The sequence below is a fragment of the Nicotiana attenuata genome, chromosome 3 (assembly GCF_001879085.1).
Source record: "Nicotiana attenuata strain UT chromosome 3, NIATTr2, whole genome shotgun sequence".
In the NCBI taxonomy this organism is placed as follows: Eukaryota; Viridiplantae; Streptophyta; class Magnoliopsida; order Solanales; family Solanaceae; genus Nicotiana; species Nicotiana attenuata.
Window position 1 is genome coordinate 50,299,386 of NC_031991.1, and position 17,263 is coordinate 50,316,648.

At 36.2% G+C, this 17,263-nt stretch overlaps 3 protein-coding genes and 2 pseudogenes across 3 annotated transcripts; 2 read left to right on the forward strand and 3 right to left on the reverse strand.

The window, feature by feature from the left end:
- On the forward strand, positions 247-6,091 carry LOC109223725 (calmodulin-binding protein 60 A-like). Its single transcript, XM_019388140.1, is given in 8 exon segments — positions 247-937; positions 1,313-1,391; positions 2,011-2,063; positions 2,165-2,652; positions 4,434-4,594; positions 5,021-5,227; positions 5,365-5,689; positions 5,692-6,091. Coding segments are annotated over 8 exon segments (1,689 nt in total). The 5' UTR covers positions 247-836; the 3' UTR covers positions 5,967-6,091.
- On the reverse strand, positions 6,693-7,742 carry LOC109224644 (NAC domain-containing protein 78-like). The gene has a single exon (XM_019389181.1). The coding sequence runs from the start codon at positions 7,608-7,610 to the stop codon at positions 6,693-6,695; it is 918 nt and encodes a 305-aa protein (XP_019244726.1). The 5' UTR covers positions 7,611-7,742.
- On the reverse strand, positions 8,865-12,065 carry LOC109224351 (annotated as a pseudogene).
- Positions 12,002-13,128, reverse strand: LOC109223726 (annotated as a pseudogene).
- LOC109224353 (uncharacterized mitochondrial protein AtMg00810-like) lies at positions 15,125-15,784 on the forward strand. Its single transcript, XM_019388936.1, has one exon. It carries the CDS (start codon positions 15,125-15,127, stop codon positions 15,782-15,784), a length of 660 nt encoding a protein of 219 aa, XP_019244481.1.

Here is a 17,263-nt window from a genome sequence, read left to right on the forward strand (position 1 = left end):
TTTATATATATCTTGTAAAACCTTTTGTTACTTTTTCTAAATATGAAAACTTAGATAAAATCGGATAAATAAGTCCCTATTAGTAATATTTTCGAGTCATTAGTCCTAAAATATTGAGGTGGAATACTACTAAACCAGGAGTGCAAGCGTAGCCCATATTTTATGGATATTGACACAGTATATAATAATAGGAGCATAACGTAAATAACACAGGTTTCTAAGTACGAACTGTGGGCCCACGCGTTTTCAAGTGGCCCCACTCTATCGCAAAACAACCCCGCCCCCAAAACCATAAGCACCTCTCCTCCGCGCCGGAGGCCAATATTTTGATCCTTTGCTTCCGTTTCACCGCATCCTTTCTTCTATTCACGCCGTTATTAATCTTTTTCACCTCAATCCCAGAAAGAAACAGCATATAAAACAGTAGCAGAATCGCTGTGTATCCATACATCTGCCACGCCCTGCTAAAATTTTGGCATACAGATAAACCCCCAAGTAGGATCACAGGTTTTTTTTGGAGTCTACTCATTCATTTCTCTTTGTCACTAGTATTTATCTTTATATGCCATACCATACTTATCAGTTATCCCCACATAAACTCTCTCTCTACACATATATATAGAGGGTCTCCTGAACTAGGTCTAAAAAGAATAGAGTATTCTTATTTTTCATCGGCTAACGCATGTTGGTCTTTTTGTCTCCTCAACCACCAATACAAATACCAGTACTCCATGGTTATCATCTTCCCGTCCGGTGCTGCCGCCACGTAGCTTCAGATTTTAGAGTTTTATTAAGCGTGGAATTGCTGCTTTCTTTCCCTTTTATAGACTTCGATAATGTCGATGAAGCGGCAACCACAAGAGGATCCCAAGCCTCGACACGATGGCGGCGGTTCTTCCGATGATAAGCGCCGCCGCAGAGTTCCTTCTCTGAGAAGGTTAATAATATTATCAATCGATTTTCTGGGTTTCATTTTATTACTTTTCATTTTCCCCCCTCAGTGAGATTTTTGTCCTTATTGGGGGAGAATATTGTTCGTAGAGATGTGAGTCATGGCGAAGAAAAAGTGGGTGCTGGGTTGCTTTTCTCTTTTTGTGTTGAGTACGTCAATGGTGTTGTTTAGTAAACTAGGTAGACTTTGCTCATAATTCTAATGGTCAATAAATGCTTTTTTCTTCCTTTATGCTACTCTTCTATATATATGCATTAAGTAAAGGTTACCGAATAGGAATAAGTGTCATAATGAGAAAGCTATTCTACTCCTGCTGCAATTTCTTTATTACTGATTGTACTTTTATTATTTCATGTGTAGTGTTATTATGGAAGTAGTGAATATGCGTAGAGTGCAACATTTTATGGAGCCAGTTTTGGAACCACTGATTCGTCGAGTGGTAAGACTATATATGTTCATTTCCCTTAAGAAGTTAGTCTACTGTGATATTTAAGAATTGTCACCTATTTCAAGTTTGCAAGTGTGCCTGTGTCCGACGATATCGTTTTTTGTGTTTGAGTTTTGAAACGAACAATGAAAGTATACTTTTTTTAAAGTTTGGGAATCTGATGACTCAGTCATTTACTTTCGTAGAATGGCATATTTTTTTTATTCTTTTTTAAAATTGGTAGCATGTGCTTTCCACTTTTCTTAGTCTTGCGTATCATAAATATTTTGTGATGAAAAATGCGTAGTTCATTAGCAGGAATTCAGCAGATAGTTTCTACTATGACAATCCCTGGTTGTCGTACCTAGCTTTTATCCTTGTTCTAATTTCTTGACTATTAATTGCCAAAGCTCATCGACTTTAGGCTGTTATGTGGTGCATATGTCTAATTCTATTTAAAAAAAACTAAAGTTGAAAAATCAGAAATCAAGCAGGGACATTTAGTTGGGATGAAGCGACAACTATTAATTAATGCTTTATTTTATGATCAATTTTGTCTCTTTGTGGTTTTTCTTTAACTGTCTTGATTAGGTTCATCGGGAGATAAATACATTTTAACTTGAGCTTACAGGTAAAAGAGGAAGTTGAGTTGGCTCTCAGGAAGTACATGACCACCATTAAACGGTATGCAGTTGGACTCCATCATTCAAACGCTACATGCGCTTCATGCTTTTCTATTATGACTTAGTCTTGCAATTTTTTTTTCCGTATTTGCACCTCTTTAGGAATTGTGGGAAAGATGTATACGCTTGTGAACTTAGAAGCCTGAAGCTGAAGTTTTTAGATGTCATTTCGCCCCCAGTATTTACTGGAACTCGCATAGAAGGAGAGGAATCTAGTTTGAAAGTAGCCCTGGTTGATGCTCATACTGGACAAGTTGTCTCAAGTGGTCCTGAATCCTGTGCAAAAGTCGAAATAGTAGTACTCGAGGGAGATTTTGATGGGGATGATGGGGACAATTGGACTGCAGAAGAATTCAAGAATAACATTGTGAGAGAAAGGGAAGGAAAGAAACCTCTCCTTGCTGGGGATGCATTTTTGTATCTCAAGGAGGGCATTGGTTGGGTGAGTGATATTTCATTTACTGATAACTCAAGCTGGACAAGAAGCCGTAAATTCAGGCTAGGGGCGAGGCTTGCTGATAGCTTTGAAGGAATCAGTGTGCAAGAGGCAAAGACGGAATCCTTCATTGTCAGGGATCACCGCGGCGAGTGTGAGTTCCTGATATCTATTTTCTTTCTACAATGCTGTTAGATGTATTAAGTGACAGATTTTTCTTTTCAAAAGTTGTGAACTCTAACACTAAATTCCATTATAGAAGAGTGCTTGACTTGAAAGGTGTTAGATAGTGTCCTTTTCACATCAGCAATCTGCTTTCTATTGAAGGCTTCCTAGGGTGTATCAAGTTTGACTTTAATCTCTATTGCGGATAATCTCTGTAGTACTGTCTTTAGATTTTATCAATTAAGATTATAATTATCATTATTAATTCAAAGCAAACAATCAAGTCTACTGGTGTGGGACAGATTGCTCATTGATATTTTAAAATCTTGTGTTGTGTACTGAGCAATATGCTGGACTTCTGATTTTAAGTGACAGACAATAGGAATTGGGGATATGATATTGGCACAAAACATGCTTGAAAGTCTGATTAGAAGCAAAAAAAAAAAAAATTGTTTTGCAATAGTCTGATTAGAAGCAAAAATGTGCAGTGTAATAGGTGAAACATCCCATCATCGTTTAAAACTTAAATTGTTTTGAGTTCTTGAAGGGAAGAGTGTGTTAGAGAATATTTGTAGAAAGAGTGTTTAACATCTTGGGATGCTTCAAAGAGAAAATGGGTCAATATAAATTGGGACGGGGGAGTAGATATCGTGTTACGTTTCTGACTTAATACAAAGAACCATACTTCCAGTGCGGATAATGCAGAGATATTAACACACAGGAATAAAGCACTACGTTTATATGAGTGAAAAAGAAGTAAAATAGTAGTAAGTTCTTTTAGGAAACTATTCAATTTACAAGGTAGCTTATACAAGGTAAGGTAATGGAAATGTTGTTTTGCTATCTGTCTGGGATATGTTATATATTTTTATGCTTCATCTTGGGATTTTATACCTTAAATGAAAAATTTTATGTTACCATCAATGTCTCATTCTTGCCATAGTTTGACATCAACCATCTTTTTTTGGCCTATTTAAATTATCTAATGCATTTGGTCTAAATCCTTGTTCAGTTAACTACACTTCCCACTGTTGTTTATCATTCAGTGAGACAAATGATACCGAGCTGGCTAGTGAATGCTCAAGTATTAGATTTTGTTTCTTTTCCCTCATGTAACTCACCTAGAGTTTGTGGTTTTAAAGAAAAAGCTAAGGCGAATACAGAAGCCTTGAGGCAGGAGGTGATCTCATGTGACATTTTAAATTTGTCTTAAACTTAAACAACACCCATCGGAGAGTAGGAAAGTTGACATTTCTATACCGGTTAATGATAGAGAAAGCGGCTACTGTAGTATAAGGATATAAAGTTGCTATTGAAAGAACCAAGGAGTAGGCAGATAAAAGTTCTCTACTAAAGCATTAGGCAGAGCGAAAAAGGGAAATATGACAGAAGAAGACACTGAAAGGGTTGACCCCTCTTCCATCTCAAACGGAGAACAAAATCTCTAACTCATCTTTTGTATGATTTAAACACCATATTGGAATTCTTTTAGGTAGGTGGATTTTTGAAACTGTTAATCAAACTGTATAATGAATCTGCAACATATTTAGAAACGAAAACCAAATTAAAACTCATTTATACTGAACTTAATGCATTTGTCGGTTTCTTGAGGATTAACATGGTAATGAGCTGTGCATAACTTGCGCCTCAGAGCAAATTAGAGTCGATACTTGGAAAACACAATGAATGAGATTGTGGTGGAAAGGCTTCAAATAATTCTCAAGTCAAATATGCAACATGGCACTATCTAACTTCCTGCTTTATTTGCAGTGTACAAGAAGCACCATCCTCCTTCTCTTTCAGATGAAGTATGGAGACTGGAAAAGATTGGCAAGGAAGGAGCTTTCCATCGACGTTTGAGCAAGGAAAGAGTCAACACAGTGAAAGATTTTCTGACTCTCCTCTATCTAGATCCTACAAGGCTTCGGAATGTGAGTTCTACTGCAACTGTCTTACATAGATAAATGGATTTAGTATACATGTTGCTTAAATGATACATCTATTTTTTTCCTTGTTGAATAGTGTAACAAGCATGACTGTGATAATGATGGACATATTTCCTAATGTTTGTGATTCTTTGGCAACCTCTGTTTTTCTTGGTTATGCTTGTTATTATTTTTCCTACCTTTGTTTCCCTTAGTGTGTTTTCTAGTTAATTGCTTTACTTAGTGGATTAGCATCTTCTTTGAGCATCCTCTGTAATCCTTTAGGAGTTCGACAACAGAATTTTGCCTGGTTACACTCTGCTGACATTGCAATTTAGAAATTTGATAAATCTAGGTAAAATACTGACGTGCTCTTGCGGTTTCAACAAGATTGACTAATCTTTTAAATCCTTTTCCTGGGAAATCTTGCAGGTTCTTGGGACAGGTATGTCCACCAAAATGTGGGAAGTCACGGTAGAACATGCTCAAACATGCTTACTTGACAAGAAAGTGTACTTGTACTACTCATCTGGATCTGTACAAAAAACTGGTGTGGTTTTTAACATCGTTGGACAAGTGATGGGGCTTCTTCCAGAGTGTCAGTTTGTTTCTGCTGATAAGTTGTCCGAAACTCAAAAGGCATGTACCTTTAATAAATAAGAATATTTGGTTTATTGCTCTTTTTGTTTCTTCACGTACCAAGGCTTGATTCTTGATATGTTTATAGTTGGCATCGCTCCTAATAGGCATTGACTCCCATTCGTTTTACTTTTCAGGATGATGCTCGTAATTTGGTGATTTGTGCGTTCAGACACTGGGAAGAAGTAGTCTCTTTTGAGGATGAGTCTTCTCTTATGGATTGGGTTATGCAAATTTCCGCTGTTCAATTCTCCTCAAACTCATCCATGATGGGCAGTTCAGATGCCAATGACAATGTTTTAACTTCCCAGAAGATTAGCAGAACCGACTATCAGCATTTAAGTGCATCAACACTTGATATCATGCCATCCTTCTGTTCAATTGCTGGTTTCAGCAGCTTGGATGATTATGTCTTGCATGGTATAGACAACATGGATGTTAGGTTTGACCAACCGTTAAATTTCCCGGTCAAGACGCCGACTCCTTGATGGCTGATACTGATTCTATAACTCCACCATTTTGTGAGGGTGATCATCTGCCTTTCTTCGACACTGACTATTCCCTTCCCAGTCCAAACTTTGCACCATCACCTGATCTACAGTGTGCTGTCAACAGCTTTCTTGCTCGTAGTTCAATTCTTCCCCCAGATAAAGCTCAACGAAGATGGAAGATGCTATTTAGTGTTCTAAGGTGGTTTTCAGTAAGGAGGATTGTAAACAGAAGAACCATCATATCTTGAACAGAAGTTCTCACTATGCTGAGGCAAAAGAATCTGTAGTAAATTGCTGCCCGGTGCAAAATTGTGTGCAGTAGTAGAGTCACTTAAATTTCTTGTGGACATATGTGAAATTGGGCAGTTAGCGCCAATCACTTAAACTTTTGAGTCTTGTGAATGGGTACACAGTCCTTGGCGCCAATCTGATGAAAAGTTATGTATATATTAGATCGATGTGTAGTGACAGCAGCTACCTTTGCTGCATTATTTATTTTGTGCAAGGGCATATTTCCATTTTTTTTTTTTTTTTTGCGTTAAATTTTGAATGGTCAGCATTATAACAGTGAATTACTAACGACGGAGTAAATGAAAAAAGTATCGCGAAAAACTGGACGTTCCCTTGCTGACGAGCCTACATCTAAACCAGAATATTGCATGACTGACTGATCTTATCCAGCATCTTGATCTTGCCATCCTGAAGGCAAATAACTTTTTCTTGCACACAGATCTCTGGCGCTCTCTGTTTTTTCTTTTGAGTTATTATCAATTCGATAGTGTTATAAAAGAGTTCCTGGACTCTCTGTTCAGCCAAAAAAGGTACACAAGTGACATTAAAGAATAATTTCAATACCCAGAAAGAAAAAATAATAATTGCACTATTGCAGTATGATACATCTTGTTTACTACATAACATTCAGTTGGGCAAAAAATTTCTAACAAATATCAGACGTTAACTTTTTCCATGCCTATCTAGTAGAATTGGTGCCACCAATCATCTGGAACAATGTCTTCTATTCCATTCATTAGTGTTAGTTCCAAGAGGTTACTGTTATCTGCGTTAAGATCTGAGAAGTCACTGTTATATGTGTTAAGATCAGCTTCAGCACAATATTGCTCATGAATTCCAGGGAAGGATAATTGACCATATGCTTCTTCTTGTCGGCTCGCTGCTGTATTTGCTTCTTCTGTCATCACGTACACTCTGTTGGTGTTGGCCCCATGATTCTCCAATGTAGCTTCACCTCTGTCATAAGTGGTCAAAATTTGGCTATTTTTGTTAAGTCCTCTCAAATAGTTATCCTGTTGTTCAGCATACTCTGCCTTCATAGTCTGATCAGGTTCACGCAACATAGCTTCTATTACTTGAGCAACTTCTTGTTCCTCCATATTAACCCCATTCTTCCTATTTCTCTCTGTTATGTTCTTCTTTATTCGGCAGAGAACAATATCTTGTTTAGGAATATTGTTTTCCCAGAAGTAATCATCCCCCACGTAATATTCTCTCATCAACCAATTGATTTTATCTTGCTTTGATCCTTTACTACTCCTAGTTCGATAAACATAACTTTTTCTGAATCCCACAACAGTTCCCTTACTATTCTTGATAGGATCACCGCCGGTTTGGGCTTTCCATGTCCCGTTGGCGCAAGTTCGGCGAAACCTTTTATGTGATTCCTTCCGCTTCTTCAAAGGAGAAATAAAGTAGGCAATTTTCTCTTCAGGATGATCAGAAATCTCCCATGGTGGCCTGTCTCCATAGATTTCCCCAAGTCGAATAGGGCATTCACTGGGCAAAGACTCGCCCTTCAAAAACTTTTTCAGAAAGTAGATCAACTCTGCATCAGTAGGGTAAAATCGATCACTGGGAAGCCGTGATACCATCGACATGACAGTCTTTGATTTGCTATTATGAATAAAGAAATTAAAACAAGAAAGAGATAAGAATCGCAAGAAAAAACAACCCTTCAATGATCTGCAAGTTCTTTTAACGAGTCAGAGATTGACTCTGCTGTGAAAATACAGAGAGAACTAAGAATTGGAGAGAGTGCTATATATGAAAGAAATTTTTAACTCGCAGTGAAAACAGAGAGAGAAGGCAGAATGAATTACTATTATTATTAAGTGGAAGAAGAACCTGGAACGGTCGGTTACTTTATAAAGGACTTAGGTTTCTAAAATAAATCCGAAGGACTAATTTTTTAGGAAACGATGGAGTTTTAGGAAAATAATTGTTGTTGTTGGTCAAAGCTGCATATTAGGAAAAAATAGACGTGTTGCTTTTGGCGGGAAGGACTCAAGTTATTAACATTTTTTTCTTCATATCGGGAATTCTTTACTTTAACTTGTTCTATTGGAAATTTATAATTGATTTTTACGGGAAAACAATGAACATCTTTTTTTGTTTTTCTTTCATTTGCAGGTTAATTTTCTTGTTTAACATTTTTTACCAGAAGAAAAGGAAAATTAATTTTCTTTCCTACTTTTATTTGAAGCTATTTACGAAAACATTGAAATTAACAGTTTATTAACCGAGGAGGAAAGGAAATATAGGTTGCGACAACAATAAATGCCAAAGGTGCAAATCAGAATTTAACAATATGAAGTTTTATACTTGAAGAAACACCCTTTGGCCTTTTCTAGGAAGTAACTTCACCCAGCAGTAAAAGAGAGAGTTCTCCTGGGTAGAATTATAGCCTCATTCTCTCTTGTTTGTTTATCTCCTTCATTCTTCATCTCTCCCCTTTTCTGAGAGAAACTAATATTGTAATAGAAGTCATTGCAAGCCCGCATAGAGAAGGAACAAAAAATGTTGATGTTTTAATAGTATATATGCATATGTTTAATATTTGTATGTTATGTTCCATTCACCAATCAACATTGTTATTTCACATCAAATAATATTCAGACTGTCTGACTATGGTTATTCACAGGATAACATAGATTTACATGAAACTATGGGGTGTCACAAAAGGAGCCCTTATGATTAAAAGCAAGCAATTAATTTACATTTGTGAACTAGTTAACCACTATGTAGTAGCGAATAGATTGCTAGTAACGGTTTCTTTTGGATAACAAGAAACAGCCTGTGAACAAGTAAGCAGCCTACAGACTAACTCTAACTTCGATCCAAAAGCAAGAACTGATTCATCAGTGACTATGACGTTCATCTTTGATCATCAGAAAAATCAGGCTCGTCGGGCTTAAAGAGTTTAGGCATACGTAAGCTGGATTCACCAGGGTCCACCCGTGCCATCTTGCCTCTTCTGGTGTTAGCAGCAAATCTTGATGCCAATATTGTAGCTCCAAGATGCTGAATACTGCTTTCTGTTGCATGATCCGAAGCATTGCCACCGTCATAACCAGCTGCTGGATATTTGTGACCATAATCATCCCTCGTGTGTAGTACAAGCTCTCTTCTCTTGACAATTCCTCTGCTAGTTTTTTCCTCCGATAGCGTCTCCATGCAGCTTGTATGTAGCTAGCTCCCCATGTCCTCCATTGGTGTGAGTAGAACCGGAATGCATGCTGTAATTTCTTACTATGGAGGCGTCTGAACTGGTTTGCAACAAACTTGAGCTTTTCAGCTTAAGTGCAAATGCTTCAACTTCTCTAAGGCATTTCACTATTCGAGTTGAAATTGGAAGCTTAACATTCGGATTAGGCACTAAGGCCCATGTTAGCAATTCTTCTCCACAAAAATCACCCTGCTTTAGCGTAATGGAGTTGAAGAAGCCTGACCTTCCTCCATTAGTTGTTGAACTCTCAAGTTCACCTCTAATTATGAAAAGCATCTCAATCACCGGATCTCCTTCTGGAACAATATACGTGTCTTTCGTGTTCAATGATGAAACAAGGCATTTGCATATTGCATCTAACAGCTGATCATCCATCTAGGAGAAGAAAGGGACCTGTAAAATCCAGCAAGCATGAGGTTACTAAATAGGAGAACCATAAGAAAATCTTGGAAGTTTAAAACAGATGGTTGGTCATTTTTTTTTCTTTCTTAGATGAGGTCAAGACAGATGGGTGATACAACTGAAATCACTCAATCAGTAGAAAAGAAGATTTTTGCTATTCATTTCACAAAAGTGGAGTCTTAAAACTAGCTATGCAGATTTCGTTAGCCATGTGCTACTCTATTGTTTGGTGCAAAAATGTGCGCAATAAGGAGAGCAAAGCTGCATATCCATAAACTGCTTCGTAGAGCAATGGCCAACTCAAGAGTAGAAGCTCTACACAGAAAGTTAAACTACAAAGTAATTTTAGCCAACAGAAAAGGATAGAAAAAACTGCACGGCTCCAAATGATCGCAATGTTCCCCTTTGAGAAAGTAGAAAACAATAATGAGACGGAAAAACTTACACGACGAACAAGAGCCAGGCAGAGGTGCCTCTGAATCTGGCGCCTTAGATCCAAGGGTAAGGAACGCAATATTTCTTCTTCCTCTACACCTCTTATAGCTACCCATTTATACTGCACAAACGGACGAACACGATCTTGCAGATCTTCAGGCAGTTGACGGTGCCTCATCCACTCCTCTGGTGTCCCTTCTTTTAATTCTCCATTGTTCAAGTCTTGCTGTCATGGATTGCAGATAGCTCTTGACAAAATACAATAGTAGAAGCAGTGTCATTTACAAATTCAACAAAATTTTCATTCCCTCTTAAGTAGTTCCCGCTTTGCACCATCCCCACCCCAGAGCCCCCAAAAGAAAAAGACGTATTTGATGGACATAACCTGGATCCTTATTTGATGAACAAGTACACAAGTCACTAGCAATGAATTTGTCAAACTGGCAATTTTAAAGTCAACAGCCATAGTTGCAACCATAACTCAAATAAGTAATTACTGTAATGCTGTACATTGGTCATCAACAAGAAAACTTCAGCTTTGTTATGTTGTTCAAAAGATAATACTGAACAACTATTCGTACTTAAACTATGTCACTGTCTACCATTTCAGAATCCTGCCACCTAGTAGTTAAAGAAACTAACCACTTCCTGTACCACATGGTCCATGGAAAACAAGAGTTGGGAGGGCCGTCAAAAGTGAAAAATAAGAGCAGACTCAAACAAAAAGTGGTCTCACTTTGAGATATCTGGAGATTAGGATAACATCAGCAAGTTGGACACATTCATTTGCACAGATTAAACTTGGCTGTTAATTTTTCATACTTTAAGGTATGTGTATTCACAAACTTACTCAAAGAAAAGGAGTTCCCTAACTCAAAAGAGAAGTAGCTTTCTGTGTCCATGAACTAGTCGTACAGTCCCATGGTTTAAATTCCCATTCAGATCAATCAACTTCACACCCCCACGCTGGAGGGGAGAGAGAGAGAGAGAGAGAGAGCACGCACGCGTAAAGGGCTATCAGAGTAAAATACCAAGATGCTAATGTATGGTACATTGTTAGGATATATTCAAGCAAATACTCACTAATTGATCAAGATCAGTCCACAAGAACCAAGGGACTTAATCAACGGGCTGATACTGCTTTTGTTTTGTTTTATTTTGAACAAGGACTGGTAATCTTTTTTAACACTATTTCTATGAAATTTACTGCAGAGTTATGTTACATGCAATGCTAACCTACATAAGTCTCCATGTCCCATTAGCTATTTCGCTTACTTTATCAAGTTCATCACTTATTGACAACTCAATTGAAAACCAAGACTATTTAGTTTTCAGGTGTTTCATAGTGTATCTATCAAAAATCTAGGCTTCTTATATGATGTAAGATCTCTTCGTCTGACATCTCTCTGTCCTTGTCAGGTAGCATCTTTTACTAAATCCATATTTCTCCAGGGGTGGATGCATTCGTTGATTTTTAAGTATGATTTCATGAAATAAGAAACTCAACATTGTCTATTTCAAGTTGTCCACTTTAAAGCCCAACTCCCAAGCTTAAATTCATCAACGTACATCAGAGACTAAGCAATAGGGTAAAAGAATAAGAAGAAACGTGAATAAGAAAACACATCCTAATTTAGTCTTTCACATGAGAAAATACCTGCATGTTGCCTATCAGCAGTGCAAAGATGACCAAACCCAGAAGACAAATAAGACTGGAAAAGAGCGTCTCAACAATTTATGAGAAAAGGAGGACGACTCAAAGGTGTCTTATTCATTTCAGTGGTCTTGCTTTTCCCATAAAATATGCACCAATGATATACTAAAGAGTTTATGGATTCTCTGTTCAGGCAAAAAAACGTACACAACAAGTCACATTAAAGAATAATTTCAATACCTAGAAAGAAAAAATAACAGTATGATGCATCTTGTTTACATGACATTCAGTTGGGCAAAAAATTTCTGACAAACATAAGACGTTAACTTTTTCCATGTCTATCTATCTAGTAGAACTGGTGCCACCAATCATCTGGAATAATGTTGTCTACTCCATTCAATAGTGCTTCCAAGAAGTCGCTGTTATCAATGTTAAGATCAGTTTCAGCACATTGCTCGTGTATTCCTGGAAAGGATAACTGACCATATGCTTCTTCTTGTCCGCTCGCTGCTGTTTTTGCTGCTTCTGTCATCCTGGACATTCTGTTGGTGATGGCCTCATGATCTTTGTCATAAGTGGTCAAAATTTGGCTATTTCTGTTGTAGTCAGGTTCACGCAACATAGCTTCTATTACTTGAGCAACTTCTTGTTCCTCCATATTAACCCCATTCTTCCTATTTCTCTCTGTTATATTCTTCTTAATTCGGCAGAGAACAAAATCTTATTTAGGAATATTGTTTATCATCCCCCACGTAATATTCTCTCATCAGCCAATTAATCTTATTTTGCTTTGATTCTTTACTACTCCTAGTTCCATAAACATAACTTTTTCTGAATCCAACCACAGTGCCCTTACCATTCTTGATAGGATCACCGCCGGTTTGGGCTTTCCATGTCCCGTTGGCGCAAGTTCGGCGAAATCTTTTATGTGATTCCTTTTCCAGAATTATTTTACAAATACAGTCTACTAACAATTCCTTCCTCTTCTTCAAAGGAGAAATAAAGTAGCCTATTTTCTCTTCAGGATGATCAGAAATCTCCCATGGTGGCCGGTCTCCATAGATTTCCCCAAGTCGAATAGGGCATTCACTGGGCAAAGACTCACCCTTCAAGAACTTTCTCAGAAAGTAGATCAACTCTGCATCAGTTGGGTAAAATCGAACACTGGGAAGCCGTGATACCATCGACATGGTGGTCTTTGATTTGCTATTATGAATAAAGAAATTAAAACAAGAAGGAGACAAGAATCGCAAGAAACCAACAACACTTCAATGATCGATGATCTGCAACTATTCTCTCAATGAGTCAGAGATTGACTCTGCTGTGAAATTACAGAGAACAAAGAATTGGAGTATTGCAAAGAAAATTTTGAATTGCACTCGGAGGACTAATTTTTTTAGGAAAGAAGGGAGTTTTAGGAAAATAAGGAAAGTATTAGTATTTGTGGGTACAAAACTGTGTATTAGGGAAGAACAGCGCGTGTTGCTTTTGGCGGGAAACTTTTTTCTTACTTTTCATTTTGGTTACACTTGGGATTCAAGTTATTTACCTTCCTTTTCTCAAATTGGAATTTATTTACTTTAACTTTGTTCTACTCCTGTCAAATAGAACTAAATTTTAAAAAAGAAATAGCGAAGAAATTTGCAAGTTACTTTTCTAGTGGAACATTATTTTAACAGAAGAAAAGGAAAATTAATTTGCTTTCCCTTTTTCCTCGTTTGGACTTATTTCTTTAACTAACATTTTCTTTCCAACAGAAAATGTAGACATTTAAATTTTAGTTAAGTTATTATAAAATAAGTTAGACTATATTATAAATTTTAGATACATTATTCCTAACAAATAAGATACGCTAATATAATTAAATTAATCATTTAAGCCGAACACATATCAATTTAATAAAGGTCTAGTTTCATTGGACTGGTGCATATAATTAGGGAGAAATTCAAAAATAGTCAGATTTACAAGTGTTCGTTCAAAAATAGCTACAGTTTCAAAAGTAATTGAAATTTAGCCATTTTTCATGTAAAGATAAATCTGAACGAAAACACTGTTCAAAATCCGGAAAAATACTCCAACATAATATATTGGAGTTCCAGTATAATATACTGAGTTCCAGTATAATATACCGATCCAGCATAATATACTGGAGTTTGGAGCACCGGTGCTCCAGTCTCCAGTATATTCTACTGGAACCAGCAAAGTATACCGGTCCAGCATAATATGCTGGAAGTTCATACACAGGTGCATCGAACTCCAGTATATTATGCTGAACCAGTCTCTGTTGCAGCAAAATAGTGGCTATTTTTCATTGACTTGGTAAACGCTGGCTATTTTTGAATGACCAGCCCGAAAATTGGCTAGACCGTGCTATTTTAACATACTAGTATTATCACCCGCGTGAATGCGCGCACACTAACTATGTAATATATTTGAGTTATTTGGACTATATGTAAATAATCTTAAAACTTAAACTTTCTCTATTTTTTTTTTAAACTTTCTCTATTAAATATAGATAATCATTGGATATTAATTAAGAAACACTACATGAAAAAGATTAACCGCTTCTCAAATTTCCTAGATATAATTCTATTTTTCTTTTTTGATACCATTCTCGCCGGTGTCATTGGATCCTAAAATTAATCGGGAAGCAAAATAATAACTAATATTTATGACAAAACAATCAAACGTTGAGACTATGAAGGACTCTTTTGACATGACTTGACTCTTTTACTACTACTTGAACTCTTATTTTGTGTGTTGATATCTTTCAAAAATTATTTCTATTTTAAAATTTCAATTTCTAAAACATTATTTTTAATNGTAATTGGATCATGCACCAACTGGACGTGTCAAACGCTTTTCTACATGGAGAATTAACAGAGACTGTATATATGCGTCAGCCTAAAAGGTTTGAGAACACCGATTACCCACATCATGTTTGTAAACTTCGGCGCGCTTTATATGGTCTTAAACAGTCACCAAGAGCTTGGTTTCATCGCCTTACCTCTTTCTTGGCAGATCTTGGATTAAAGCAATGACAGTCAGATAACAGTATGTTTGTTCTCTATTTGGGGTCCGAGTCGCTTGTTCTTCTTATATATGTGGATGACATAGCCATTTTTGGTTCCTCTCAACAGTTAATTGATTCTTTCATCTCAGCCATGCAACATGAATTTTCTATGAAAGACCTTGGTCCTTTAAGTTATTTTCGCGGCGTCAAGCTAGTTAAAAATTCCTCTGGTCTGTTCTTATCCCACCATCGCTATGTCAATGATATTCTTCATCGATTTGGATTGGATAAATCCAAACCAGTTCTAACTCCTCTGCAAAGCAAGCTTGATTAGCACTCTTCTACTTCGGCTCTCCTAAGTGATCCATCAATTTATCGTCAAATGGTAGGATCTCTCCAGTATTTATCATTTACTCGGCCTGGTATTCAATTTGCTGTTAATCTTGCTTCTCAGTTTCTTCATAATCCTAGGGAGGTTCATATGCAAGCTGTCAAAAGAATATTTCGGTATATTGGAGGTACTGCTGATTGGGGGTTGCAACTTACCAGAAATACCTCTCTCTCTCTTAAAGTGTATTCCGATTCCGATTGGGCTGGTTGCTTTGCGACACGTAGATCAACTACTAGTTTTTGTATTTTTCTTGGCGATAATCTTATTTCTTGGTCAGCTAAGAAGCAACCTACAGTGGCTCGCTCTAGCACCGAGGCAGAATATCGAGCTCTTGCCGTTGCAGTTGCTGAAGTTACTTGGCTTCAGTATCTCTTACGTGATCTTAATGTTCCTCTTTGCTCACCAGTAATGGATAAATGTGATAACGTTGGAGCTATTCATCTTGCGCACAACCCGATTTTTCACTCTCGATCTAAGCATGTAGCACCGGATTATCATTTTGTTCGTGAAAAGGTCAACCTAGGAGACTTGCTTGTTTCTCATGTTTCCACTTCTCATCAACTTGCTGACTTGTTTACCAAAGTTCTGCCATCTGCTAGGTTCCACGAGCTCCTAACCAAGCTTTGTGTTCGTTCCTCCCCTTCAGCTTGAGGGAGGGTGTTAGGATGTGATAATGTTGTAAAGTTGTAGGACTCTAGATATGCATAACAACCTAGTATAGTTGTACACGTTTTGTATATATTTGTTGTTATCTCCATTGTAACTTGCTAATATAAATACAAAGTCAGGCAGCAGCCAACGCTCAGCTTTGGCATTGTCAAACTCTTCTCTACTATTAGTCTTTGTCTCTCAAAACTTCTCTTTCATCACACTGCATGAAAAAGATTAACCATTTCTCAAATTTCCTAGATATAATTCTATTTTTTTTATATCATTCTCGTTGGTGTCATTGGATCCTAAATTAGTCGGGAAGCAAAATAATAACTAATATTTATGACAAAATAATCAAAGGTTGAGACTATGAAGGACTCTTTGGATACGACTTGACTCTTTTACTACTACTTGAACTCTTATTTTGTGTGTTGATATCTTTCAAAAATTATTTTTATTTTAAAATTTCAGTTTCTAATAATGTAAGTGAAATTATTATCCTTAATTCAAAACTCATTTTAGTCGGCTATCTAAAAATTTAAAATTTTGTTTAGCCAATAATTTTTTTTTCCAGTATGACTCCATTATGATATTTGACATTAACCATATTAAATATCCGAGTTATTTGAATGATATGTAAATAACCTTAATATTTAAACCTTCTAGATAATCGTTAGATGTCAATTACGAAACGGTACATGAAAAAAGACTAACATTTTTCAAATCTCGTAGTGATAATTTTATTTTTGCACCATTCTCATTGGTGTCATTGGAACCTAATAATAGCCAAAAAGTGAAATAATAACTCGTATTTATGTCAAAGCACAAAGGTTGACACAATATGAAGGATTCTTTGGTTACGACATGACTCTTTTACTACTTGAACTCTTATTTGGTATGTTGTTATCTTTTAAAAGATATTTCTATTTTGACATTCCAAATTTCTAAAACTTCATATATATATNAGTTTAAATAGAAATTGTCTACATAAGAAGTTTATTTATATTTTTAGTCTTTAGTTGAAATTCTTCCATATTTTTCTTTTGGCTTTATCTAATCAACCTAAATAAGTGCTCGCCATACCACTTGAATTAAAAATTGAAGATGCGTAATTTATATATAATCCATATATAATATGTGTATAATCGTGTGTTGCCAGTATATCATCTATGGATATTAGCTATAAAAAGTAAACAATAAATCTGACCAGATATTTATGTAAATATTTCATAAGATTTCGGTTTCTTGATTTTATCCATGATATGACTTCTATTATAATAATTTAAAAACTCTTCTAAAATTCAAAAATATCTTATCCTTTTATTTTTAAAATTATATTATATTTTAAAAATAATCCCATTTTGAAATAATTTGTTTACATTTTAAGAAAAATATCTCATGTCATACCAGTTTTTTTTATTATTAAAATATACTTTTTGTTACACTTGAAAATTGCTATAGAAACTATCAATTAGAAAC

Bases quoted from the DNA above. Each gene is read 5' to 3' on its own strand.
- LOC109224644 (XM_019389181.1), bottom strand. From the start codon at position 7,610: ATGTCGATGGTATCACGGCTTCCCAGTGATCGATTTTACCCTACTGAT.
- LOC109224353 (XM_019388936.1), top strand. From the start codon at position 15,125: ATGGTAGGATCTCTCCAGTATTTATCATTTACTCGGCCTGGTATTCAA.